The sequence below is a fragment of the Pinus tabuliformis genome, chromosome 2_1 (assembly GCF_031772625.1).
Source record: "Pinus tabuliformis cultivar Carrire ecotype Pingquan chromosome 2_1, CPIR1, whole genome shotgun sequence".
NCBI classification, from domain to species: Eukaryota; Viridiplantae; Streptophyta; class Pinopsida; order Pinales; family Pinaceae; genus Pinus; species Pinus tabuliformis.
Window position 1 is genome coordinate 83,579,683 of NC_142299.1, and position 27,889 is coordinate 83,607,571.

A 27,889-nucleotide genomic window follows, 5' to 3' on the forward strand; every position below is an offset into this window, starting at 1 on the left:
CTGTAAGTAAGATTGTGGTTTCCTAAATCTGGACGCCACCATGGGTGAAGTTTTCCTGTCGTGGGGTATAAATAAGCGATGCTTTAAAAACTTTACTCAGCGGAATTCCTTCTTAACAGCGAAAACGCTTCCAATGCCATTCTTGCATCAAATTTAAGGAACAGCAATGCAAGTTTTAGACAGATTTACCAAAGATAGGCGGGGGCGTAAGGAATGAACAGCGTTCAATCATAGTGTTAAGGACAATCAAGGCGTAAGGAATGAACAACGTATGAAACGTATGAATGTCAGAGAATAATGGTAAATCGCAGATGGAGCAGCGCTTTTAAATGGAGCGTTTATGGACAGAGAGCGCAGGTAATGGCAGAGAATGAGATGTCAGTCAGCAGCGGATTTCAGGCAGAAAATCCTCAGGACAGAGCACACGCAGTGTCAGGAGCAGCTAATTATATGGAAGAGCAGACACCAGCAGTAGTATAATCAGGTTGCAGCTAATAATCAGGTTGCAGCTAAAATTGAGCTGAATAAATATTCATGAGGAAATATTTATGAATTTCATGGCAGAAATAAACTGCACAGAAAGGCCATAAAACAAATGGCTCAAATTAATTATGCAGGGCAGGAATACGCCTGCTCTGATACCATGTTAAACACACATGGGAAACATAGAATAGGAAAGATAAATCATTCAGTGCATTTTTTTATTAACAATAGATATACATTTATAGTACAAACATGTGACTCTTGGGTTTCAGATCCCAAGGTCTCTTGGACTACTTTGTCCATTCGACTTCCACACTAACCCACTTAGGATTAGGTGTCCAACAACCTCAAATCTTATATTTGTATTTGTCCGCACAAGTGGAATTGATATAACTTCTAAGTTAAGAGACTCTTTCATCGTATTATACAGTTGAATCAAAGAGCCGAGACGAATATCACAACATATGTCAAGAGGCCTGATGTCCAAGAAGATCCTTTTTCCTTCCATTTCTTCTACCCCGCATGCAAAAGGTTTGGAGTTTTCATTTGAAGCCTGCAATTATAATGTAAACAAAGTAAAGAACAGTTAGTTAATAAAATAGAGAACAGTCAGTAGTACTTACTGAAATATTTATTTATTTATTTATAAAATAGAGAACAGTCAGTACACACTACTGAAATGTTTATTTATTTGGAATGAAAGTTTGGAAATATGGAGTATTTCTTTATATTTGGTGGATGGTAAACTTAGTTGATGTTGATTACTAAGTGTAGTTTTAAGGAATTAAAAAAAATGTTATTAGCAACAATTAACAACAATATCAAAGAATTTCACATCTGACTCTAACCACTGAAAATAGCTCTTAGAGGAAGGCTAAAATTTATTATAAATATCTAGAAATGATAAAATTGTTCAAAAAAATTATAACAAAAGACAAAACTTAATACCTTCTGTGATGCATAATTTTTACAAAACACAGAACTTAATACCTTCTCTGATACATAATTTCTACAAAACACAGAACTTAATACCTTCTGTGATGCATAATTTTTACAAAACACAGAACTTAATACCTTCTCTGATGCATAATTTTTATTTCTCTGAAAAATATCAGTGGTCGGTTCCCTTCCAGTTGCAAACAGTTCTTTTAACAACTCAATATTACTCTCTCTGGCTGTTTGTACTAGTTGTGTCAACCTGTGGTAACTTCTACAGTTACACAATAAAAATTCCTCCACTTCACGGCCTGTCAAAAGTTTCCAACAAGGAAGATATTTAGTAGCACCTTTCTTGTCTCTCACCATCTTCGTTCTCATCTGAATATAAGAATACTTTCCATCTTCTTCCCGTGATTGATCTGCAGTGTCGAATGTTAAGATAACTTTTCGATGCACATCATAAACACGAGTGTCCCGATTCCTATGCCCCACAATTTTGCCCTTCACATTCACAGGCAATTTATTAAAATTGCTGCCCATATAAATTATTTCAAAGTTTGTTTGGATTTCATCTATCGTGTCTACAAATAAAGGCCACGGGAAATCATAACAGTAGTCTCTATGGAAATCAAACATGAGGAGCAAGAGGGAGTCTGCACGAAGATGGTCAGATAGATGGAATGGCTCTCCTTGTCCATTGGTGAGAAGCGAATCGAGTTCTGATGACAAGTTCTTTTCTATATTATCCCTTTCATCCTTCGACAAAGCCTGAAGAGAAATCTAAAGTCAGTGCGAAGAAAAAATTATATATACTCCATATTTATTATAAAAGTCCACATAATAGGGATGGATGGATGTTATGTTACCTGTCCTGTGCGCACTACCAAAGACCATAATGGATTGCCTTCTGTTTGAATTTCTTCCCATCTCTTCAGCAATAATCGTCTATCGACGATTGTCACATATTGTAATTTTTTTTGTAAATGTGTTAGAAAACCTGCACAGAAGAATCTAGTTAGTAAAGGTTGAACACACAGCTTTGCAGAGCAAAAACACTAAAAAAAAATCGAAAGAACAAAAAAAATGATTGATTCAGAAAATAGGTTACAATGATCATGATATAGTATTACTGGGTGAAGATCCCAAGGTAATGTGCCATAGTGGTAATCAATGAGAGACCTCAACACTTATAGCAAGTTCCAGAGAGAACTAACCAGTGGCGGAATGAAAGGAGGAGGAAATCAGGGAGTAAATCATGCAGAAAGGATCTTGCATGTAGTCCCATGCATGCATGGACAGTCAAAGGCGCCAATCTGGTGAAGATTCCAATATTGAAGCCTTGCATGTCAGTGAATGTTCTAACTAAGTGTCCACATGTGCCAGTAATGAAGGTCTTAGGTGTGCAGTACCTCCAACACCCCCCCTGAACACCACTATAGGGAAAAATAGAAAATGGGCCCTGGCAACTAAGGCCAAAGGTCACTCAAAATATAGTGCAACTTGTACTAAAATTGAGGAAAGAGGGAAAACCTTGTGGGAAAAACCCCCCCTCAAAATACAATGTAATCAAAAGAAAAGAGGAAGAAAAGACAGTTGCTAAGCAATTGTGTCCTTCACTCCAAGACGATCGCGCAGAGAGTGAAACTTCTGCTCAGTGAATGTCTTGGTGAAAATGTCTACAGTCTGTTCTACTGAAGGACAGAACTGCAAATCAATGACCCGATCATGTACTAAGTCTCTAATGTAGTGCATATGGATCTCTATGTGCTTCGTCCGTTGCCGCTGTACTGGATCCCTGCAAAATTTGAGAGTGCTCTGGTTGTCATACCAGATGACAGTGGGCTGGTGGAACTAGACGCCCAACTCAGTGAGGAAGTGTTGTAGCCATAGAGCCTGAATGGTGATGTTGACTACTCCTCTGTACTCGGCCTCAGCTGAAGAGAGACCAATAGCAGTCTGCTTCTTGCTCGACCAACAGATAGGGGTAGACCCTAAACTGAGTGAATATCCGGAGGTGGACTTGCAATTAATGTTGTCGCCCACCCAATTAGAATCTGTGAAGCTAAGGAGATTCAATGCAGTGCCTGTTGCATAGTGAATCCCGAAGGTGATGGTGCCCTGCACATATCGGAGGATGCACTTGACAGATTTCTGGTGTAGCTCATGCGGCTCCTGCATGTATCTGGTAACTGCCCCTACTGCATATGAGAGATCTGGTCTGAAGTGGGTGAGGTATAGTAAGCTCCCCACTAGTTGTCGATAGAGAGTACTGTCAACTAATGGAGTGTCACCTCCATCCTGAAGGCGGACCCCAGACAGAAAAGGAGTCGGTGTTGGCTTGCAGTCAGTCATGTGAAATCTCTTGAGGAGATCCCATCATACTTAACATGAGAGAGTTTGATGCCTGTGGCATCCTAGCTAATCTCAAGACCAAGAAAGAAGTGTAATGGACCCATGTCTGTCATCAAGAACCTATCATGCAAGGTCTTCTTGACTGCAGCAATGGCTGAAACCGAGCAGCCGGCGATCAGGAGATCATCCACATACAAAACTAAGATAAGAAGAGAGTCATGTGTCCTGAGCATGTAAACATTCGGATCAGACTTACATCTTTCGAAGTTTTGTGATAAGAGAAAAGAATCCATCTTCGCATACCAAGCTCTCGGGGCCTGCTTAAGGCCGTAGAGAGACTTCTTCAGTTGCAGACCAAAGATGAATCTTGAATAAAACCATGTGGCTACTCCATGTAGATCTCCTCAGATAGGTCTCCGTGAAGAAAGGCATTCTTCACATCCATCTAATGTACTTCCCACCCCTGGGCAGCCACAATGGCAAGTGCAAGGCGTATGGAATCCATCTTTGCTACTGGAGCAAAGGTCTCATTATAATCAATGCCATGAACTTGCTGGAAGCCGTTGGCTACTAGCCTAGCTTTCTGTCTGGTGATTTGCCCATCTGCAACACTCTTGGTCTTGTAGACCCATTTGTATCAGACAAGTTTCCTTCCTGAAGGAAGGGGGACCAGATCCTAGGTCTGGTTCTCGAGAAGGGAGTTGTACTCCTCCTCCATGGCGGACTCCCAAGAGGGATGCCCAGCATCCTTAGTATAAGACTGCGGATCAGAAGACTGAACCAAATGACAATGTCGGGATGGCATTGGTTCAGTGGCAGTGAGGGCAAGAGGAGGCTCAATAAACTCTAATCTAGTCCTCCGTGGATCAGAATTATCCCCCACAAGACCATTTCTAGCAGCTGGGTGGTCTTGTGCATATATCTCACTTAAGCTCCTTGTTCTCTGATTTATGACAAGGGAAATTGATTCACTGCTGAAAGCCCGATCTGGGCTTGGATGTGGATCATCATATGCATGCACTGGATTTGTATCTGAAGACTCTGTCTCTATATCTGCATGCTCTACCTCGGCATCTACATGCTCTGTATCTGCATCTAAGTGTACTGAGTCATCATCTTGGTCATGAGGTAGATAAAAGGTGTCTGCATGCGGCAATTGATGTACATGCGAGAAACTTTCCTCAAATTGGACACTTCGCTCAATGATGAGCTTGTCCATAGAGGAAATCAGGAGTCAATATCCCTTCACACCATCAGGGTATCCAACAAAGATGCACTCAATGCTCTGTGGATCAAGAGCTTTCCTCTTTTTAGAGGGGATCCTCGCCCATGCTCGGGATCCGAAAACACGGAAGTGGGTGACCTCCGGTTTAGTGCCGCTCCAAGCCTCAAAGGGGGTCTGATCCTTGAAAGATCTATGAGGAGATCTGTTCTAGATGTAGTTAGCACAATTAAGTGCTTCAACCCGTAGTGACTTAGCATGCAGCATGCAAGAAGCCATCTCTTTAAGAGATTGGTTCTTTCTCTCAGCAACTCCATTTTGTTGCGGAGTGTATGGAACTGTGTGTTGCAACTATATGCCGAACTCAAGGCAAAGGTTCTGAAGTGCTGTGTTAACATATTCCCCCCCATTTTCTATACGGAGGGCTTTGATCTCTCTCTAAATGTGTCTCAACTAGTGCTTTGAAATCTTCAAAGTGCACAAAAACTTCAGATTTGGCCCTAAGAAGATACACCCAAGTGTACCATGTGAAATCATCAATAATTGTAAGCACATACCTTGCTTTGTTGATGGAAGGATGAGGAAAAGGCCCCATGAGATCACTATGGATCAGATCTAGAGGAGAGGATGCTCTGTGAGTCTTGTCGGTGTCAAACTTTTCTCTAGGATGTTTGCCAAGGACACACCCTTCACAAACTCCTTTGGAGAAACTGATATTTGGCAAGCCTTTCACCATCTCATGCTTGCTTAGCTGTTGCATATACCTGTAATTTAAGTGGCCAAACCTCTCATGCCAAAGCCTATTACTATCATCAGCATGTGTAAGCAATAAGGAGGATTCAGATTCAATAAATTTAGAAAATGTATACAATCTAGCTCCATTGTTTACTTCACCGGTTGCAATTTTGGAGTTGCTATGTAGGTCATATATGTTCACTACATATGGAGTGAAATCCACTCTCTTTCTAGTGCTGGGAATGAGTGATCTGATAAACTGAAAGCAGGTTTATTGAAAGTTTTGGAACATGAAGCACATCTTCAAAGCTTCCATGTAAAAGTTTCACTCTACCTGTTTCGGCAACTTCAATAGGTAAGTCATCTCCCATGAGAATGGGAGGTCCTTTGCATGCATCCAAAGAGGAATAGACTTCCTTTGCAGCAGCCATATGATGTGATGCACCAGAATCTATAATCCATGTATTAGGAGAAGAGTTAATTGCAACTAAAGCATGAAAATTGTTACATTTCCCATGTGGCAGATCCTCAGTTTTCTTCTTGGCGCCATGAAGGATCTGGTCCCTAAGGTTGTTCTTCTGAAGGATTTCTGCCATTTGGTCAATTTGTTTCTTCATGCAAGAGGATTCTAGATGGAATCCTCGATGACAGTAGGTGCATTTGTCTCCTCTCTTCCCTTTCTCATTTCTGGAGTTGGAGGAGTCATTGAAGGGCTTGGTGTACCCTTCCTTCTTTAGATGGGAATGCTCTTTTCCCTTGTCTTTTTGCTGCTGTTTTTTTTATTTGAATCAGATCTGTGATTTTATTGTGGCTGCCATCCTGCACAGCAACTACATGCGCTTTTGGAGGTTTGATTTTCCCCATGCCAATGAGTTTATCTTGCTCAAAAGTGAGAGACTCCATGAACTCTTTGAGAGAAGGCATAGTGTAGGATTTACCTGTTGCGAGCCTTACTGAATGAAATGTAGACACAAAGGCGGAGTATTCTAGTCCGAACTTTGACATAATAGAGAGAACTTGGCAACTCTCCTCCTTGGATTTTTCAATTCCACAACCCTTGAGTTGCAGTAATAGATCATTATATTTGGTGAAGAATTCTTGAATTTTGTCATAGTTCCGTAGATCCAATGAGAGAAACTCCACTTCGAGTAGATGTCCTTTCATCTCATCTTGTTTCCTGTAGGGTTCTTCAACCTTTTTCCAAATCTCATTGGGAGTATTGCAGGGAGATAGATAAAACTACAACTCTAGGGAGATGCACATGCATATGGATTCGTGGGCCTCATCCATGCAGTTGAGGTACTTGGATTTCTCTATGGCTGAAGTGGATTCCACTTCTGCAGCCATGGTAATCCTGTACAACCCTTTCTGACGAAGGTATCGAGCCATTTGGTCCTTCCATTCATGATAGTTGTACGGTGTTAGGATTGATGCTTTGGGAAACTCCATTTTTCTGTCGATCTTCGATCTCCAAGTTGTAATACCTGCAAAATAAAGTACTGGTACGCCTTTTATCTAGCAACCTGTGGGCTCTGATACCATGTAAATGTGTTAGAAAACCTGCACAGATGAATCTAGCTAGTAAAGGTTGAACACACAACTTTGCAGAGCAAAAACACTAAAAGAAAATCGAAAGAACAAAAAGAATGATTGATTCAGAAAATAGGTTACAATGCTCATGATATAGCATTACTGGGTGAAGATCCCAAGGTAATGCGCCATAGTGGTGATCAATGAGAGAACTCAACACCTAAAACAAGTTCCAGAGAGAACTAGCGAGTTACGGAGTGAAAGGAGGAGCAAATCAGGGAGTAAATCATGTAGAAAGGATCTTGCATGTAGTCCCATGCATGCATGGATAGTCAAAGGCACCAATCTGGTGAAGATTCCAATGTTGAAGCCTTGCATGTCAGTGAATGCTCTAATTAAGTGTCTGCATGTGCCAGTAATGAAGGTCTTAGGTGTGTAGTAACTCCAACATTTTTATCTTCAATACAAGGTCCATCTCTTTCCCTTTCAACATTGGACAACCACTTAGATAAAACCGTCGCAATGAGGGAAGGAAATGGAAATATTCAGGAAGCCTTTTCAAACTGTGGCACCCATCCAGGTGTAGAGATTCCAAATAGTAAAGGCGATGGAAGTCATAACATAATTCTTCGAGGTTGTAGCAGTCAGCTAAATCCAGTTTTTTCAAACACTTGAGTTGACCAAAACCTTCTGGAAGTTTCTTTAAACTCGTACATTCTTCCAAATAAAACTTTCTTAAATTTACTAATTCCCCAATTCTATCTGGAAGCCTCTGTAAATTGCTACAGTTAACCAATGAAAGATCTGTGATAAAGGAAAGGTTGCAGATGCCATTAGGTAGTTCTTTTAAACTTGAACAGCCTGACATATCCATTGACAAGGCCAAAGAGTTCATCTGTCCAATGCTTTCTGGAATACTTCTTAACTCACTACACTTCTTCAAACCTAATTCAGCAAGTGATGTTAAGTTTCCTAATCCATGAGGGAGATCTAGTAGTCTTTCGCAAAAGGACAGATCCAGTAACTTCAACGCTGTGAGTTTCTCAAAATTATTAGGAAGCAATTTTAGATTCTTGCAACCTTGAAAATTGAGTTCTTGCAAAGAAGTCAACCATCCAAAATCTTCAGGCAATTGCCTTAAACTCGAATAGTATTCCATTCTGATTAATCTTAAAGATTGAAGCTTCAAAATTGACTTTGGTAGTTCCTCTACAGATGTGCAATATGAAAGTGTTAGTTCTTCCAAACCATGTACTAGATCTCCCAGGTCTTCAGGCAATTTTTTCAACGCTACAAAGTGGGTCAAATTTAGTATCCGCAAACTCCCAAGTTGCTGAAGATCGCCGGAAGAAATTTTAAAGGCATGGGGATGTAACCTTCCATCAAACCCCATGTATCTAAGACTCGACGGTAGCTGCAAGTTATTTGTGACAACCATAGTTATTCGAATCATTAAAACTAATAAAAGGGTTCATTTTTAAAAGAAAAATAAGTGGGCAGGCATTGGCTAAAGATTTGAAAGAGACTTACCTTACGGAAATTCAAATCCTTTGGTTCGTACTTCAAATATTTCAATCCCTTTGACTTGGATACATCAAAGGGAAGATTGGGAATTGCAGCTTGTAGAAAGATCAAGTTCCCAAACTTTTTATTACATTTGTCCTGCACTTTTATAAAGTTTCCCAGTGCAAGAATACGCAGGGAACTATACATGAAGTCCAATTTTGACGCTGATATATCGAATAGATCCTTATTATTTTCACTCAGCCATATTCCTTTGATATCTGGAATTTCCTGCATGACATTATTAAATATAATTGAGTAATACATATAGGCATACTAAACAAAATTAATTCCATGATCTCATACCTTCTCATTTAGAAGCTCCTTAATTTGCTTTCCATTGGTGAATGTGAATCTTATTCCCTTTGTCTTCTGAAGACCGATTAACAAAATGACATCGTGTACAACTACAACCCCATTTGTGCCTCTGGTTACAAGTGCTCTACTTTCCAGCATATCCAGTTCAATCTGTCCCACAATATCTGCCACTGTGTCCCAAGCCCATCCTTTGAAAAAGGAACAAATGTCCAGAAATGGATCTTGTTAGGGTCCTAAAGTGATAGGATTCATAATTTTGAATTGGCTAAGGTTAAGCCTTGTAATATTGTACATACCTTTACTTTCTACAAATGTTTTCTATATTAAAAATTAAAAAATTTAAAAAGGAGATGTCCTAAAAGAAATATCAAAGGACAAAAAGAATAAGAAAAGATCAAAAAATGAAAATATATTAACCCCAAAAACAAAAACAGATCATGAAAGTGTGCAAGTCTAAATGCCACTACTATTTTATTGCTTTTCTATCTTAAATAATGGTTGTGGGCAGCTTGTCATACATACCACAACCCATGGTAGTCAAACTTCTTAATCTTGACTATTTTATGCTTTGAATTTTATGTTTATAGTTAGAGAATAAAATCTGACCAAACAGTTTAATCTTGGTAGATCATTAGATAGGTAGAGAAAATAAAAGGAGTTCATCAATTTAATCTAAGCCCTTGGATGATATAAGGTTAGAATTAGATAGTTTACTTTTCAAAAGAAAAATGAATGATAAAGGTCTGTTAGTCTAAATGAACCTAAATAAAATGAAAAAAAAATGGTAGGGTAAATAATGGGTAAGTAGAAGAAAGGTCGCTGAAGCATAAAGTTGATTGGATAAAAACACATTTATCATGTTTGATTCTATGTTTCAATGTGTATGAGCATTTAAGAAGACAAAAACAATGGTTTACAAGTTCATTTAACTAACTCCCCTTCATTCTTTTCACCCATTTACTTACTAATTTCTCCATCCACAAGTAAGTTCTAGTACTTAAAATCCTTCAAGTCATAAAGGCTCAAAGAATTTCTCTGACTTTTGGTGGGACCGGACCCTCGGCTTAATAACTTATGGACATCAAGTGTTAGAATTCCCTTCATAAAATTCATTTCCCTTCATTACCCTAATAAAACCCCTTTTCCTAAGGATAAACTTCATTTGCCTAGGAAAAGTAAACAACTCCAAGTTAAAATTCTTATTCATTCAAACAACCCACAAAATGATTTTATCGTAAGTATAAACTATATGTGAATAAAATGCACAAATGTTACATTATGCTTAGTGGTATGTTCACTCCACTCATTTCATTTCATATTACTTTTTTATACTATAGTTCCCAAATATACCTTTTCCCGTATATAATTAAATCCTTTTATAAATATCCCAACCCTTAGTTTAGCTATAAAGTATGCTTTGTCTCATATTCCTGACAAAACCCACTTAATACATCACTGCGTGGTAAGCTAAACTAATCTTGTCATTAAGCCTTGCCCGATTGTTTAATCCACGATTAAATTCTAATTAATTCCAAACCACCAAGGATTAAAGCCCTAGGCCCCCCCGAAGCTTATGCTCATATCATCCACGCACATCCCTCGCCCGACTACCGTCCGATCATCAGTGCCCACATCTGATGGTCCACAGCCATTTCGGGTTCACCCGATGTCTGACCATTATCCGCCCGATAAAGTGGTTTTGCCCGACCCCATCTGCTACATGTCAAGTGCTAGCATAAATTGGGTGACCCTTCCTAAATACCGCCTCCTCCATGAGAGCAGTGTGATGGCTTGGGAGACTACCTCCCCGCCAAACCTGAAAAACCGCCCACTGTTCATTTGTAAAATTACTCGCCAAAAAGTGACCGTTGCTCAATAAAAAGGCCGAGAAGCCCTATTTCGCCTTTTTCGCTCATTTTCTTTGTAAAACCTTTACAAACCATTGCGACACCTGCAAACATTGAATTCACCCATTGAACTCCAATTTCACTCCTGAAGAAGCTACAAAGACCCCAATCAAGCTCTCAAATCCGTACCAGAGCCATTCAAACTTCTGCAGTTGTCGTGAACTCTGAATTTGAAGTTAATTCACCCAATTCCAAGTATTTAAAGACAAATTACTAGTCACCCTTTCAAATTTGAAAACGTTCAGTATTTAAAAGTATTTTAATTAAGTAAAATTAATTGAAATTACTTTAAATTCAAAGCGCACACCCAAACCCTTCTAAAAGCTTCTAGTTTCCTTCAAAACCTTTGAATAAACCTGTATTGCCAAATTCAAATCCACAAGAACTGAATTATGGCTGCCTCCGTCGCCATGGATGTTAGACCTATCACAACTCCCCATTTGGACCTTAACCACCTCCCCTGGCAGATAGGGATTTTCAAATCAGAGACACAAGTGCATATGAGGTCTTGCTCAAAATTCATTGTTTGAGTAAAGACAGATATCTTAACCATTCTGATAACATTAACCTTTGGGATTCCAATTTTCCCAAATACCAGTTTCCCCAAGTACATATTTTTCCTGAAATTGTCCATATGTGCCATGCCTGTTACATTCCCAGCTAGAGAGCTATAATGTCCCCTAACCAAAAGGTTTTGTTCACAATTACAGCTGAATCAATTAATGAGATGTTGCAAGTCCAACCAGGTCCAAACCTGACCCCACTCTCCATTGGGGATTTGTTAGACCTATACACCAAGTTGAGTCCCTCTAGATTGGCCCAAATATTCCAAACTTTCATTGTAGAAGAGCAACACATTCCTAAAGATGCCCCTCCATATGTTTCTGCCATTTTCTCTGAAAGGGGCAAGCAAATTGTGACTATGATATCATGTATTTTGGGCTATACCACTAATGAATTTGTTGATGAGCTCATCCTAGCCTTCATGTCCATTTTCACCCCAGGAAAGCCTCCTGCTACTTTGTACAATTATGCCCAGTTCATAGCTGAAAGAATGCATGAATAATTTACCAGAATGCACAATGAAAGAGTATTCAAGTACTCATCTGTACTATACCATATGTTTTTGTATTATCATTTAGACAGATTTCTCTTCACCCTCCAGAAGTTGGATATCAAAAGCCAGCCTAGGTCTGTTATATTTTGGACACCACTTTTCCACAAGTATTCATCACCATACACCTACACAGACTTCATTGACTCTTTTGTCCATTCAGTCATGACCATACTGACAGGATGTCCTCCACCCAGAATAAGCTAAGAGATCAAAAGAGTCCTCCAATTGTCCAAGCAAAGTAAAGTGGGAGATTGGTACCTTTACCAAAATCACACTGAAATAAGAATCTATGGTTGCCAACTAGCCCCATACAAACTCCCCAAATACCTCCCCATGAGGTTATTTTCTCTAGAGTATTATAGGCAAATAATGAACTATGATGAAGTCAACTTTGTCTCAGCTAAGAAAAGAACTCAGTTCAAAGTCAAAAATCAGTTAGGCCCTTTCATTTGCAATTCTAGAGAAGCAAGGCAGGAAGCAGATCAGATTCTGCAACAAATGAAGTTCCAAAACAGTTTCATGTGGAGATATGACCCCCAAGGGTTCATGACCAAACTTAGACAAAATGTCAAATTGGGACCTTACATTCATCACCCCATACCAGAAATATAGAGATATGCCAATGAATCTGAGTGGTTGGAAAACACTCTCATAGACAGGGATAGTACAAAGGTAGATGTTGAAAATACATTGTTTGATCTAGAGAGACAGCTTGATGAAAGCTCATTCCTGCAGGTACCAGAGCACGAAGGAACCATGAGTATCCTTGTTGTTTTGCAAACTCCTCAAAATGAGGAAAAGAATCCCAAGAGGAATAGAAAGGGAGCCTCTAGTTCATGCATGGACACATCCAATGTGCAGTGTGAAGCCAGCCAGAGCAAAAGGCCAAGGCTCAATCCTGTTTCAGAACAGGAAGACACAGAAGGCTCAGCAAAAATAATTAATATTGAGTTAGACATGAGCAAGGGAACAACGCCATCTGGAGAAGCACAGGACCCATCTGCATCACAGACTCAAATTTTAGAAAGACAGCTCAGTGTAGAAGTCTCCTCATTTAGTAGCCCTGCTGATAAAGATAGGGATATTAAGGACAGGTTTAAAGAAATCAAAATGAGAAATGAAAAACTGAAGGCACAATCTTATGCATAGTATCTCAAGCTTACACCTACTAATCAAACCAGGTTGATGTCATCTTTTGACATCAAGGAAGGAAAGATGCAAATGTCTTTCATAAAGCCAACTGTACAACAACCAAGGACATCAATTGATTTCAAGAATATCGATTTTGAGGTATTGGCAAGGCATATTCATCCCATTGACCAAATTGAATTTCACAAATAGGGTGAAGAAATGATTTACTCCACCCTTACAGGAAAAGCCATAGCTACCCATCAGTTGCAGAATTCATTGAATAACATCTCAACCCAGTATTAGTTGGAGAAGGCCTCCTCACAAGCCAAAGACACTAGAATCAAGTCTTTGGAAGACTTAGTGATTGAATTGGGACATGATCCCAAAGACATCAAAGCTACTGAACAACTCATCAAGAAAAAGAATGATGACATTGCAGCACTCAAAGAGAAATTGAAGTTACCTCAGCTGCAGCATCCCCAGACACAAGAAATCTTGGAAAACCAAACCAAGCATGAAGAGTTGATGGACTTAGTCCTCAAACTAAATGATCAATTAAGGGAGACAGAGAAGGAATTGGACAGTTTAATCTAATTGAAGCAAAGTGATCTTGGCACTACATCAATGAATGTCATCCCAACAGTCTCAACGGTTGTTCCTTCCACATTGGCAGCCTCGTTGGCTCCCACGGCTCAAATGGCCACAACACAACCAGTTTCCACAGAGTCTACATTAGCAGCAGGTACATCAGGTGAAGAAGCAACAAATTTGGTTAGATCTATGGAAGAAATGTCCATACAGACAATAGAGATGAATAAGCTCAAAGAAAAGGTGACAAGCTTGGAAACCGATTACAAGCCTGCTAAAATCATGCACAAAGAAGAAGTGCAAAAAGCTGCCAGGATGAGTGAGAGATTAAAAGCCATGGAGAAGAACCTAACACTAAAAGAACCCCTTGGGCAGGCTAAGGAACTACTATAGGCCAATATCATTGACTCTTTTAATGATATTTGGCCATCTATTTAGGTGATTTTTAAACAGATAGATTTAATAAAGATGGTTATAGAGGCCACCCAAAGAGTAAAAGAAGAATTAGGAGAAATGCCAGAAGATGCTACCAGAATTATCCAATTCCTTAACAGTAAGAATAAGTATGAGCTTCATGAATTAGAAATAGAGGACAGAACAGGGACAATTTTGGAGGTGAGAAAGGTCCTCTCCAAGAGAAACTTAGTGCTAAACTTAGAGAACAAGTGTCAGAATATTCAGGTAGCCATTGACAGATTTATGACTAAGTTTCAAATTTTGAGAGAGAAAGGGTTACCCAGACCCTTAGTAATAAATGACAAGCTCGTGACACAACAGGATTACAACAGCAAAATCAGAGAGCTAGCAAAAGAACAGGTCAATACATCATCAATCAAGGAATTGCCAATAGGCAAAGTACTCTACCAGACATTTGAAAACTTGTTTTACCTCCAGCATGAGGTAAAACACTTGTTTATCAATAAGCCTACTTTTGCCAAATACATCGAGGCAGATGAAATATATAGGAGGATGCTAAAAATCCAATTACCTGATGCTGAAGCATGGGAGAAATTAACTGATTTATTGTAAGAAATATGCAGTAAAAAGGTTAATGTACAGTAAAAGTAAAACAACCAAGTAAAAAGATAAAGACAGATCAACAGAGTCAAAGTGTATCAGTGTTAAAGTGTATCAGATGAAAGCCTAAAGTAAATGAAGCTTCCAGCGTGAAAGATCAAACAACAAAGTAGCATAAAGGGCTAAAATCAAACCATAAAAGCCAGCAGTACCAAAATAAAAGGGACAACATGAAGCAATTCAATAGTTGTCTCTATCTTCTCGCAAAAAGATATTTTATTTCGTAGATTAAATCTCAAATTAGTTTGAGATATTTTGTAACAAATTTTTGTATAAATACTTCACAATTCGAAGTATGTAGTGTGGATTCTATTAGACACTTCTATAGACTTTTTGATCAAGAAGACCTAAAACGTTATTGTATCAGTTGATGAGCCAGCAACCTGGATTGATTAATAAAGATCAAACTGTTCTAAGGATTCATGTGTTGAGTGAATTTCAGACAAGTATTTTTCATGTGTCTTTGTCAATTTATCAAAGTTATTTATAATCTTATATGTGTTTCAATCTAAATGCTATAACTGGAATAATATTTCAGAGCTTGTTTAAATCACACTCAGTTTTAACCGTTAAGCATTTGAATGTTTTCTTTTGATATTTAAATTAAAGAATTCTTAATTGCTCTTTGGTTTCGATTGATTTCATAAATAATCCAAGTTAAAGGATTATTAACTGCCCTTTGATTTCGATTACCCCTTCCTTTCTCTTTCATTATCGGGTCTGAGAACCCTTAACTGCTCTTTCACCCCGAGTGAAACCCTTTCACCCCTCTGTCTCAAACATTCTGAAATACACTCTGCTATCTTTCCCTTGGAACATCCCCTATAGTGGGTTTATCCAGTGTTTCTTCCTTATCAATTGACTCCATAGCCCAATGGTCCAAAAGATATAAATTTATCCATCTGTTTAAGAGATCCCACCATCCAATTTTAAACAAAATCAAAACCCCTTGAACAATCATAGCTAGCCTAAAACATATTATCTAAAACAAAGTTAAAATTTAAAGAGAGAGACCTCTTTGAGCATCGGGAAGGCTAGGTCCTGATCTCCAAAAGTGGATAGTGGTTACCTTTGATTTTTCCTTCTTATTACTTCAAAGGAATTATTATAGTGATCACAGATATTGCATTACCTCAGGGGGAGAATTGTATGCAAAGAGGTAAGACTTTATTTTCCCAATTTCACTGTCCCATTTTTCTTTCTCCTTCAACAATATTTTAAAGGCTTTTTGTTTATCATTTTCTTCACGTATGAATCCTCCTACCAGTTCCAAAAGTTTTGGAATTCCACCCTATGACTGTACGATCTTGTTCAATTGGGTAAAATTTATTTGCTTCTTTTTGTAGTTTGTCTCATCATAAATTTCTCTCCCCAAAAGATGCATAGCTTCTACATCAGGAAGCCCTTTCATAGCATAAACTATAGTTTTCAATTTTAACGCTCTACGCACATCTATGTTACGTGCAGTGAGAAGCAGTGTCACTTTCTTCGCTTTATTCATATCCTTGGGCAAAAGCCGCCCAAGCTCATCTTGCCCCAAAACGTTATCAATGTAAATAAAGGCGGGCACCTTCTCTAACATTCCGCCCAGTTCTTGCTGTCCATCCTCATGCTTTCTAATATCTGGAACCGTCTCTCCATGTTCCAAAAAATCTTTTAAGATCAATCTCTGCAACTCTACTATCTTTGGAGTTGAATCGATATTTTCGAAGAGTTGAACTGTGGAATATTTACATCCTTGAATGTCAAGGAGTGAAAAGACGGCATCTGCAAGGGTGGTTTTACCTATTCCTCCCAATCCATGCAACATAACCGCAATAACATTCTTTTCATTGCCCCATTCCAAAAGGTCAATAATTTCTTTTGCTGGCTCCTTAACCCCAACTGTTTCAACAAAACATTTAACATTAGATCCATGTCTGTAGTAATAAAGACTTCAAATTGAATAAATTAATTTGACAGTGTATTCACCTGCATGTTCCAGATATCTTCTGGACATAGGCGCTTTCTTCCGGTCATTAGCATCTAAAATACAAACACCCATTTGTGTATAAATCTGCCTGTACATGTGATCTATCTCTTGTCTAAAATTATCCAGATCTTCCTTGTTTACCAAGGCTTTGAAGAACCTGTAATGATTCAATGAAATTCCATTAGAACACTGATTTCTCTCTATTGAACATGGGCATGCGTTTGACAAGGACGAGGGCCGAGGCAGCGGCATTCTCGGAGAAGAAAGTTGAACATTCAAAAAGGCAAACAGAGAATTGCTCCATTGATTATGGAGCAGTGAAGTGGAAGCACACGTGGACCTTTTATATGGCCAGATCTAAATTCTAATAATAGGAAAAGGTTGGAGTTGTCATGTGCCTTAGCTGGACTGTTATTTTAGTCACATCCCTTTATGGTTGAATGTTTCTACTTCTAATGATTATTTCATTTTAATTGAAGGTAAACATCAGAATAAGATTTCCTTGGATATGGTACAAAGAATCATGTATATGCTTGAATCATGTGAATACTTCATTTGGTTGAAGGTGTAAATACGTTAATCCTCTATATTTCAGTGGGATAAAATACAATTTAAATATTATAACAAGTGAGCAGTGGGTAAGATGAGAGAGAGAGAGCTAATAATTGGTTTCAAGTAGTAGAAAAAAAAGGGGGAAAAACAGAGGATATCTCTGTTTGCTTTTCCTATGCATCTAATTCTTGATCTGAATTGAATAAAGATTTAGAGAAACTTGTTAGGGTTCTGTGATTGCCCCTTGCCTCTTTATGATGTGTGGTTTATGAATTTGGTAGGAAAACTTCTTTGAAGAGCTGCAATAACTACTCTATTTCCTCTTGACTGTTTATTACAGGCAGCGGATACTGTTATTTGTGTATGAATTTGGTAGGAAAACTTCTTTGAAGAGCTACAGTACCTACTCTATTTCCTCTTGACAGTTTATTACACGCAGCGGATACTGCTATTTGTGTATGTGAGAAACAGATTGAATGAGATCTGCTTTTTCAGAAGAAAGTATATTTGGACCAAATCAGGGACAACTTGGAGAGTAGATTTACCAGGGAATATTTGCATCCATTTGATTGAATAAAGGATTCTCATGTCGTGGGTTGAATGATACTTTGTTTGGACTCTTACTGAGGTAAACTTGTTAGAAGTCTCTCATTGCTACTTGCCTCTTTAATTTATGATGTGTGGTGTATGAATTTGGTAGGAAAACTTCTTTGAAGAGCTGCAGTACCTACTCTATTTCCAATTGACAGTTTATTACGGGGAGCTGATACTGTTATTTGTGTGTAGCAGATTGAACGAGATTTCCTTTTTCAGAACGAAGCATATTTGGACCAAATCAGGGACATCTTGGAGAGTAGATTTACCATATTTAGTCCAAATCGGGGACAAATTGGGAGAGTAGATTTGCATCCATTTGATTGAATGCTTCGGTTTTGGGTTATTAGCAGGTCTCTGAAACATTTGATTGTTTAATGACATAGTTGTGGGGTTTTCATCAAGAGGACTCTATATGTGCATATCAATATATAAACAGTCAAACAAACAAATAAGATTAGACTGTTGATGACTCACTTGGAAAATTTTGACGAGTCAATCTGACAACAGCACATGATGTAGCCTTCGACTACCAATTCGGTTGCTTCTTTGATTACATTGTACATTCCTTGTTAAAAAGCGATGTTTGAATTAATGAAAAAATAGCCATTGGTCAACTCTACGAAAGAGACTCTGAACCAGGAGAGTCTGGCTCTGCAGAACGCTCTACATTGTCCATGTACATCACACATTATATAGTAATCATAGATTTAGGGAAGTTAGAACCATACCCTAAGAAATAGAAACTAATTCCTATCTTGAGGTACTGTGAACCAATTCACTATTCTAGGATATTTTCCATTATCTCTAACACTCCCCCTTAATGGAGAAGGGGTTCACAAATATGCCTAACATCTCCCTAAACATTTCAAACTTAATTTTGCCCAGAGGTTTAGTGAAAATGTCTACAACATTATCACATGTATTACAATATACAAGATGGATTTCTTTTGATTGCACTTTCTCCCTGACAAAGTGGAATTGTGTATCAATGTGTTTAGTGTTCTTGTGAAACACCAGATTATTAGCAAGTTTGATTGAACTTTGATTGTCGCATCTGATTGTTGTTGCATCTTTCTGTTCTTCTCCAACATCCTGGAGAAGTCTTCGCAACCAAACTGCCTCACATGTCGCTGCGCACATGGCTTGATATTCTACTTCTGCTAAAGACAAGGAAACCGTGTTATGTTTCTTGCTGCTCCATGTAATCACCCCGGATCCAATGTTGAATGCATAGCCTGTTATGGATCTGAGATCGTCTACATTTTCAGCCTAGTTTGAATCTGTAAATCATGTCAATCTAACATCAGAGGAATCAGTATAAATAATACCATAGTCTATGGCATTGGAAATACTGGGGGGGGTGAATCAATATTTATTTTCAATTGTTATTTTTACCAGTTAAATCATGTATATTTAGAACACAAAAATGAACAATAGGAATAAATGATTTTATTCATATAATATTTACAATAAATCAGATACAATATATATAAGGCTTCAATCTGTTGCCAAGCACCAACTTGGTATTTTGTGAGGCTCCAACTTCTAGGGCACTAACCCTGTCTTGTCAAGGCACCAACCTTGGATTTAGGAGCACCAACTCCAAGGACACCAATCCTTCCAATTCTGAGGCACCAACCCCAAGGGTTCCAACCCTATCTTGTCAAGGTATGCTTGGTGGTCCAAAATCTTCTTCACTAAATTCTATCAATCTACAGCTTCAGTGTAGTCTCCATGCTACATCATCAATGACAGCCTGTCTTCATATGAAGGAGTCTTCACAACTCTTCATACTGTCCACACAGATTCTGCAATGTTAACTCATAATGATTTCAAATAGGCATCATGATCTTCAATAATGCTTCCAAGATCTGTTGAAGCTTTCCAACAAGATATCTGGGCTAAGCCTCAATGTATGCATAAAAACAATTCTCTATTTTCAAGCCTCTGTTTTTATTGTCACAATAACTGCTTTAGAAGTGATTATCGCGGTATCTTACTTCCAAAGAACATACTTACAAATACTTCAACGTTGGTGTTGTCTACTGCTCCCTTCAACTGATGACTGATGAAATCTTACTTGACTGGTTCGAGGTCAAACAGATCTTCATCTTCTGCTGGTCGTTCGGCTTCCTCCTATCCTGCTGGACCTTCGGCCTTTTTCTTTTTCTGTTCTGTTGGACCTATGACATACTCTATTTCTTCCAGTTTTCTAATTGTGAACCTTTCCTTGTTCTCTGTTATAGATGCCTGATACGCCCTGACCTTTGGCTTCCTTTTTCGCTCGCTTGATCTTCAGCTTCCTCTGCGCTCGCTCGACCTTTTGGCTTCCTTCTTCGATTGCTTGATCTTCGGCTTCCTCTACGCTCACTCGACCTTCTTCGCTCACTTGATCTTCGGCTTCCTCTATCTCTTCGAGTTCACCAATACTCAAAAGACACGTTCATTTGGGAGAGAGGCCGACTTATGATATCACATATTAGAATTATATCAGAGAGGCCCTTTCATCCACAGACTTGATTGTTCACGGAAATCGCATCACAAGAGAGGTTATACCCATATTGGAGATCCCACGTGCCACGTCATTCCTTTAATCGCAATCGCAACTTCCGGAGGTCTTTTACAAGTCGTGCCCATAACATACTCTGTCCTCCAATATCAACATCATCGATCTTCACATATCAACATAGTTAAAACCATATAATGGGTGGTCCCACCAGCCACATCATCACCTTAATCGCAATCACAGTTTTTCGGAGGTTTGCACATAACACAATGATTTCACTACTGCCGACGGAGCAGATGCGATGCGATCTTAAGCAGTTGTTAATAAACCCATCAAGTCCACAACCTTATCGCAATCGGTGGTTAACCATCGTTACATTTCTTCAAGACTTGCGACATGTGACGGATGCGATATTTCTTTAGGAGGTATTATAATGGTGCAATGGGTCCGCATACATATCGCAATCGGCCGATTTAACATGTCATCCTTTTTGAAATTTGTGATTCAACGGATGCGATATTACCTTAGGGCTGTTACTATAACCTGTTCGGGTCCGCATGTATTATCGCAATCGCAGTTTTAGTGTGACATTCCTTTAAGACTTGCGATGTGAAGGTTCCGATACACGCGGATGCGATATTACAATAGGGCAGTTAATAATGGAGCGATCGGGTCCGCACCTTATGTCGCAGTCAGGGAATTCAGTGTGACAAGCCTTTCATAACTTGCGATGCGATATTCCAATAAGCTTCTGGGTCCACAACTTTATCACAAATGATGGTTTGCGGGACTTCGACTGGCACATGGATTAAAAACCGGCCTTAACCCCCGCAGTTGACCGTGATCTAAGGGTTGATGACTGTGATCTAAGGGTCAACTATGAGATCGACAGTTAGGGTTGACAAGCCTTTCATAACTTGCGATGCAGTATTCCAATAAGCTTCTGGGTCCACAACTTTATCACAAACAACGGTTTGCAGGACTTCGACTAGCACATGAATTAAAAACGGGCCTTAACCCCTGCAATTGACTGTAATCTAAGTGTTGATGACCGTGATCTAAGGGTTGACTATGAGATCAACGGTTAGGATTGAGTGCGAGACTTGAGTCGTACTTTCCTACCCCCACTCTTCCGATAGTTGTTGCTCCTGTTGGCTCTTTCCTCGCTGCGTGTTCCTCTATGCTCCTTCTGATGAATTCTTCCTATTGGTTCTTCTTGGGCATATATTACATGCGATACTCCCGATATGGATCCTTTGATGTTAACTCTTCTGATACTCTGCAATACTCCTCCGATATGTTAACTCCTCTGATATGTTGGCTCCTCCGATATTTCATGTGATATCTCTGATATGGCCCTTACTCTTGAGCATATGCGATATTTTAATAAGAACAATTTGTAACAAACTCTTACTCATGGCTTGGCTTTCCTGTGGCTTCTCCTCACTCTTCCGCTCTTACACTTTGGCTTCATGATGGCTTTCTGATAAACTGCTTCCAATGAAATTTTCCGATATGCTTCTCTTGCTCCAATAGGTCTTCCTTTGACTTCTGATAGCTCTTCTTTGATAGCTCCTGTTACTTCATGGATCTACTACTTCCAATGAACTATTCTGATAGCTCTTCTTTTATTGCTCCTGTCCTTGACTTCTAATGGCTTCCAATGTCTTTCCAATGGCTTCCATGATGACTTTGCTCCTTGGCTTCTTGCTCCTGTTTCTTCACGGATCTGCTCTGCTTATCTTTGGCTTCATATCATCATTTAGTATCCTAGAATATTGCCATATTGACATCAATGACAATCTAAATCAACATACAGTGCCTTGTAGATACCTCAAAACACATTTTGCTACATTCCAATGACTCTCAAGTGGCTTGGACATGTATTGACTTAGCACATTGACTGCATAAGCCAAACCTGGTCTAGTAGTGGTCAGATAGAGTAGGCTCCCAACCAATTGTCTATAAAGTGTTGCATCTGCCGCTTTAGATCCATCTTCACTCTGAAGTTTAATGTTCTGTTGTAATGGTACTGCTGCAGCCTTAAACTGATCCATCCTGAATCTTTCCAGTAGACCTTTGACATACTTACCCTGGGACAAAAAAGTTTGTCCTGAATCTCTTCAGATCTCAAAACCCAAACATTATCTTATTTCACCAAGGTCTTTCATTTCGAACACCTGTGATATTTGTTGCTTGATTTCTTTGATTAGAGCAATAGCATCACTTGTTATAATTAAATCATCTACATACAAAGAAATCAACACTATGCGCCCTTGCTCATTTTTCATGGTATACATATTAGGGTCATTTTTACTTTTGTTGTAGCGAAGTTGCAGAAAAAATGAATCAATCTTTTCATACCAGTGCCTGAGTGCTTGTTTTAGTCCATATAGAGCTTTCTTTAATCTGCAAACTAAATGCTCTTTCCCTTTCTAGGCAAACCCCTTAGGTTGCTCTAGATAAACCTCCTCTTTAAGTTCTCCATTTAAAAATGCAGACTTTACATCTAGTTGGTGAATCATCTAATGTTTCTTAGTAGCTAAAGCAATTAACATTCTAATGGTATTTAGTTTAGCTATAGGGCCAAAGGTTTCTTCATAGTCAATGCCTTCTTTTTGTTAATACCCCTTTGCTACCAATCTAGCTTTTAATTTATCTATGGTTCCATCTGCATTAATATTTGTTTTATACAACCATTTACAACCTATGGTTTGTTTCCCTTTAGGAAGTTCAACCAGCTCCCAAGTGTTGTTCCTGATTATAGATTCATATTCCTGTTCCATAGCTGTTTTCCATTCACTACATTCATTTGCTTCCTTATAACTAGAAGGTTCAACAACATTCATCATACTAGTTATAAAAGCATTTTCCCTGTATCTAGCAAGAAATTGAGTCTGCCTACCTGAGCTTCTGAGAGTTGGTGTAGCTTCTGACCTAATCCAAGTTTCCTTTGCTGGACTCGGCTTGACTACTGCATCTGAATTCTCTTCTTTTCCTTCCTGTCGCTGCTGCTGCTGCTACTCATTTCCATCACCTGATTCATCACTTCCTTCTTCCACCAAGAACAGAATATCCCATTCCTCATTGCGCTTATCAGATTCTTCATGATCCTGCTCATGGAATATGACATCTCTACTAATGAAAATCTTGTGAGTAGAGGGATTAAATAATCTATAAGCTTTATATTGTGAACAATACCCTATAAAGGTACATTTGATGGCTTTTGAATCTAGTTTTCTTCTGTCTTCCTTTGGAATATGGGCAAATTCTTTAGACCCAAACACTCTTAAATGTTTTACTACAGGCTTAAATCCATATAATGCTTCATAAGGAGTTTTAAACTCAAGACTCTTTGTAGGACTCCTATTTTTCAAATAAACTACAGTATTCAATGCTTCAGCCCAAAAACCATTTGAAAGATCCTTACCTTTCAACATGCTCCTAGCACATTCCACCAATGTTCTGTTCTTTCTTTCCATTACTCCATTCTGCTGAGGAGTATGGGGTACTGTGAATTGCTGTAATATCCCATGGTATTTATAATACTTGATAAGCTCATCCTTCCTGTATTCTCCCCCTTGATCGGAGCGGAGAATTTTTATATGCTTCCCTGTTTGCTTTTCAATCATGTTTCTGAACTGCTTAAAGTATTCAAATGTGTGACTTTTCTTACTCAAAAAATATACCCAAGAAAACTTTGTGCAATCATCAATAAACAGTAAAAAATATAGTGCACCTCCTAATGACTTTGTTTGCATGGGTCCACAAAGATCTGTGTGCACTAATTCAAGTATGTCTCTTTGTTTCTTCTCTACTCGAACAGGGAATTCTTCTCTATGCATCTTTCCTAATGTACAAGCATCACAATCATTATGCACTTTTTTTAACATAGAAAGATCTCTTACCATTTCCTTTTTCTGAAGTAACAACAAATCATTGTAGTTGATATGACCAAATCTCTGATGCCACAGCTCTTCTGTAGTCAAACTTGTTGTTGTCAAAGCTCGAATTGGTGCTGGTCTTACATCCAATTTGTATAGACCTCCTGTTCGAATTCTTGTAGCAATAGTCTTCATACCATCTAACAGATCTTTAATATAACAGTTAGATTTAAAAAATTCAACTTTAAGATCTTGATCTGTAATCATGGATACAAAAATCAAGTTCTTTGTTACACTAGGCACATACATGACATTATGAATTTGTCTTACAGTACCATTAGGTAAAATGACAGAAATTTTTCCACACCCTTTGATCTAATGACTTCTATCATCACCTAGGTAGATTTGTGCTCCGTTGTTGATTTCTTTAAAATCTTCGAACCATTGCTTGTTCCCCATCATATGTGTTGATGCTCCTGAATCTACATACCAGATGTCTGCATCAACATTCTCATCAAACTCTGCCATGAACAATCTGAAGTTCTGCTCATGATTATCATTTGCGAGATGACCTGCATGTCGTTTCTGCTTTTGCTGTTGTTCATGATATTTCTTCTTCCTGCACTCCTTAGCTATATGACCAAGTTTTCCGCAATAAAAACATTTAATTTCAGAGTTGTTTCTATTCGGATGCATACCTTGAGTCTGATTTGGTCTTTTTTGTGAGTTTCCTTCGTTTTGCTATTGCGGATTTCCTTTTCCTTTGAAGAAGTTCTTTTTCGCCATCAACGCAAGATCGACATTCTGGGGCTTCAGAATCGATCTTCTTTCTTCTTCTTGCATCAATATTCCTATTAGTTTTTCAAACTTTGGTATTTTCTCTCTCGCATTTATCCCAATGATAAACATTTGGTAGTCATCGGTCACACCATTCATGGTAATGGTTACTAGATCTGTATCTGCAACTGTATCACCAATGTCTACCAATTTGTTTTTCAGATCTTTGATCCTTGCTATGAAGGCAGCAACTATTTCATTCTCCTCTATCTTCAGGGATAAGATCTTGCTCTTCAGGAACAAAAGATGATTTGTATTCCTGATCTCATACAAATCCTTTAGAATTCCCCAAATCTCGCTTGTCGATTTACATTATTTGATATGTGGTATGATGCAGTGTTTTCACTGACATCTTCAGCGGCGTCCTTCCTTTACCTTCTCGCTTCTCTCAATCTGGGATCGATGCTGATCCAACTGCTGGCTTTTGCTCATCCCCATTTGTAATCGTCCAAGCCTCTGCACTTCTAGCAGAGTTTGCATCTTGAATTTCCAATTCGCATAATTGGAGCCATCGAGCTTGTTATGCTCATTCAAGTATGCTTCAATCATTTGATTATTCATCTTGGCGATTTAAAAAAAAAAAAAAAACTTGACAGGAATTTTTTTTAATCTATGTCAAAGACAGTCTCCCCAATCCTTGATGTGATCCAAGCCAATGCAGGCAACAATTGTCAGTGGAAAGGCGATTCACAGATCTTCTAGCCTCCTCCACGCAGACTTCAGGCAGGTCTGCCGGCCTCAACCACGTGGTCTCCTCCACACAGTCTTCACCACACTACGCGCCCTCACCATGTCAGTCCTTCACGGATGTTCTTCCATGGCGATCCTCCACAGCAGGTCTCTGCAGATCGGAGCAACCTTACTCCAAGCGATCTCTGAGCAGGTCCAAACAAAGATGCACAGCCACCTCTTTTTTTGTTTGCACAGTCGGCGCGATTTAGCACCACGGATTCACGACAGTCGACGCAATTATCCAACACAGATTCGTGACGGTCGGCAAAACAAAAATATGAGCAAGTCTCACAGTGGGATCGGCATGATTTTTCCTCCAAACCACACGATGATTTTGCCTCAGTTGTGCTTGACAAATCCTTCACTCAGCGTACAGGGTCCTCGACCCTGCAGCGCTGATACCATGTTAAAAAGCGATGCTTGAATTAATGAAAAAACGACGACTAGTAAGCTCTACAAAAGAGAGTCTGAATCAGGAGAGTCTGGCGTCCATATACATCACACATTATATAGTAATCATAGATTTAGGGAGGTTAAAACTATACCCTAAGAAATAGAAACTAATTCCTATCTTAAGGTACCGTGACCCAATTCACTATTCTAAGATATTCTCCATTATCTCTAACATTCCTTGAGAACTTTCGTTGACATGCTTGACAAATTTGGCCAGAAAAATCATTCCCTCAGAAGACGCACTCAGCGTTGTTGGCATCAACTTCTTCCAACCTCTCCACGATATTTGCTACTACAACGAGACCTGCAATAACCAAGTGTGCCGTTCCCATACCCTGAAGGACACCGCTAACAGCTGTCTTGATTGCGTCACCAGGAATAACATCTTGCTGAATATGATAAAATAAAGAAGAATTTAGATGATGGACACGATCCTCGAATTTGACCATAAAAGTTCTATGAATTAATTAAGCATTGTCAAATCATGAAGGTCCAAGTTTAATACTCACAACGACATTGATTCCCTCTGATACGAACTCTTTTAATTTGAATAATGTTTTGGAAGCAGTGGGCCAATATTGTTGAGCACCCTTCCTTTTTGACGAATTTTTGCTTCCCTGAACAAAGGGAAGCGAAATTTCATTCATTCTGTCGGTTAATTTTTCAATGTGCAGGTGTCCATATAAAATCACATTATCGATATCAATGATAGCGATGAAGTTTACCTGGATGAGTTCCAAGCGTTGGGATATGTGCTCAATAAGACCGTCGAGATCAACCTCCACATTGTCTCCTTCCAGCGCAGAACCGTCTTTATTTCTGATGCAAATAGAAGAGGAGGACATCCCTTGAAGAGAAGAGGACTGGGCTTCTCCAGGTTGAGTAGAGGAGGAGGCAACCGATTGTTGGGAGTGATAAATATCCTCTGTAGCCATGACCACTGTTGGAACGCAGGAAGAATAGAAGGAGATAGCGGTTTCTAGAACGGTGGAAGAGGACGAGGCAACACATGGAAGATGAGATGGAGCGGAGAAGGCATCACCTGATGGAGGAGGCACCACCTCATCCTGCTTTACAACAACAGCACAAGAGGAGGCGTTTTGATGTGCAGAAGAAGAGGAAGACGGCTCAACACTCTTCAGTTGTGCATTTGACTTTGACGTTGATGAAGGGATTCGGGGGTCATGTCGTGTAGCAACAGTTGGAGAAGCAGCATTTGTATCGACATCTTTGGAAGAAGCAGTTGCGGGGGAGGAGGTAGAAGGGGTGTTTCTCCCCAGAAAGCAAGAAAAACAGGAGCAGGAGCAATCCTTTTTCGTCATTGTAGTAAAAACAAAACAAAGAAGGACGAGAGTCGAAAAACTGAAATTTGAAAACTATCAGTTCTACGAATT

The 27,889-nt window shown here is 39.0% G+C and overlaps 1 protein-coding gene across 1 annotated transcript; it reads right to left on the reverse strand.

The window, feature by feature from the left end:
* Window positions 1-1,326: 1,326 nt before the first annotated feature.
* Window positions 1,327-27,817, reverse strand: LOC149198882 (uncharacterized). The gene is made up of 17 exons (XM_089400395.1): window positions 27,221-27,817; window positions 27,005-27,112; window positions 26,735-26,884; window positions 24,717-24,730; window positions 23,444-23,463; window positions 21,895-21,936; window positions 18,558-18,648; window positions 16,934-17,091; window positions 16,266-16,846; window positions 14,416-14,431; window positions 9,131-9,363; window positions 8,792-9,055; window positions 8,093-8,675; window positions 7,763-8,023; window positions 2,289-2,419; window positions 1,516-2,190; window positions 1,327-1,377 (listed from the first exon to the last, which is right to left on the reverse strand). Exons 1-17 carry the CDS (start codon window positions 27,815-27,817, stop codon window positions 1,327-1,329), a joined length of 3,975 nt encoding a protein of 1,324 aa, XP_089256521.1.
* Between the last annotated feature and the right edge of the window lie 72 nt (window positions 27,818-27,889).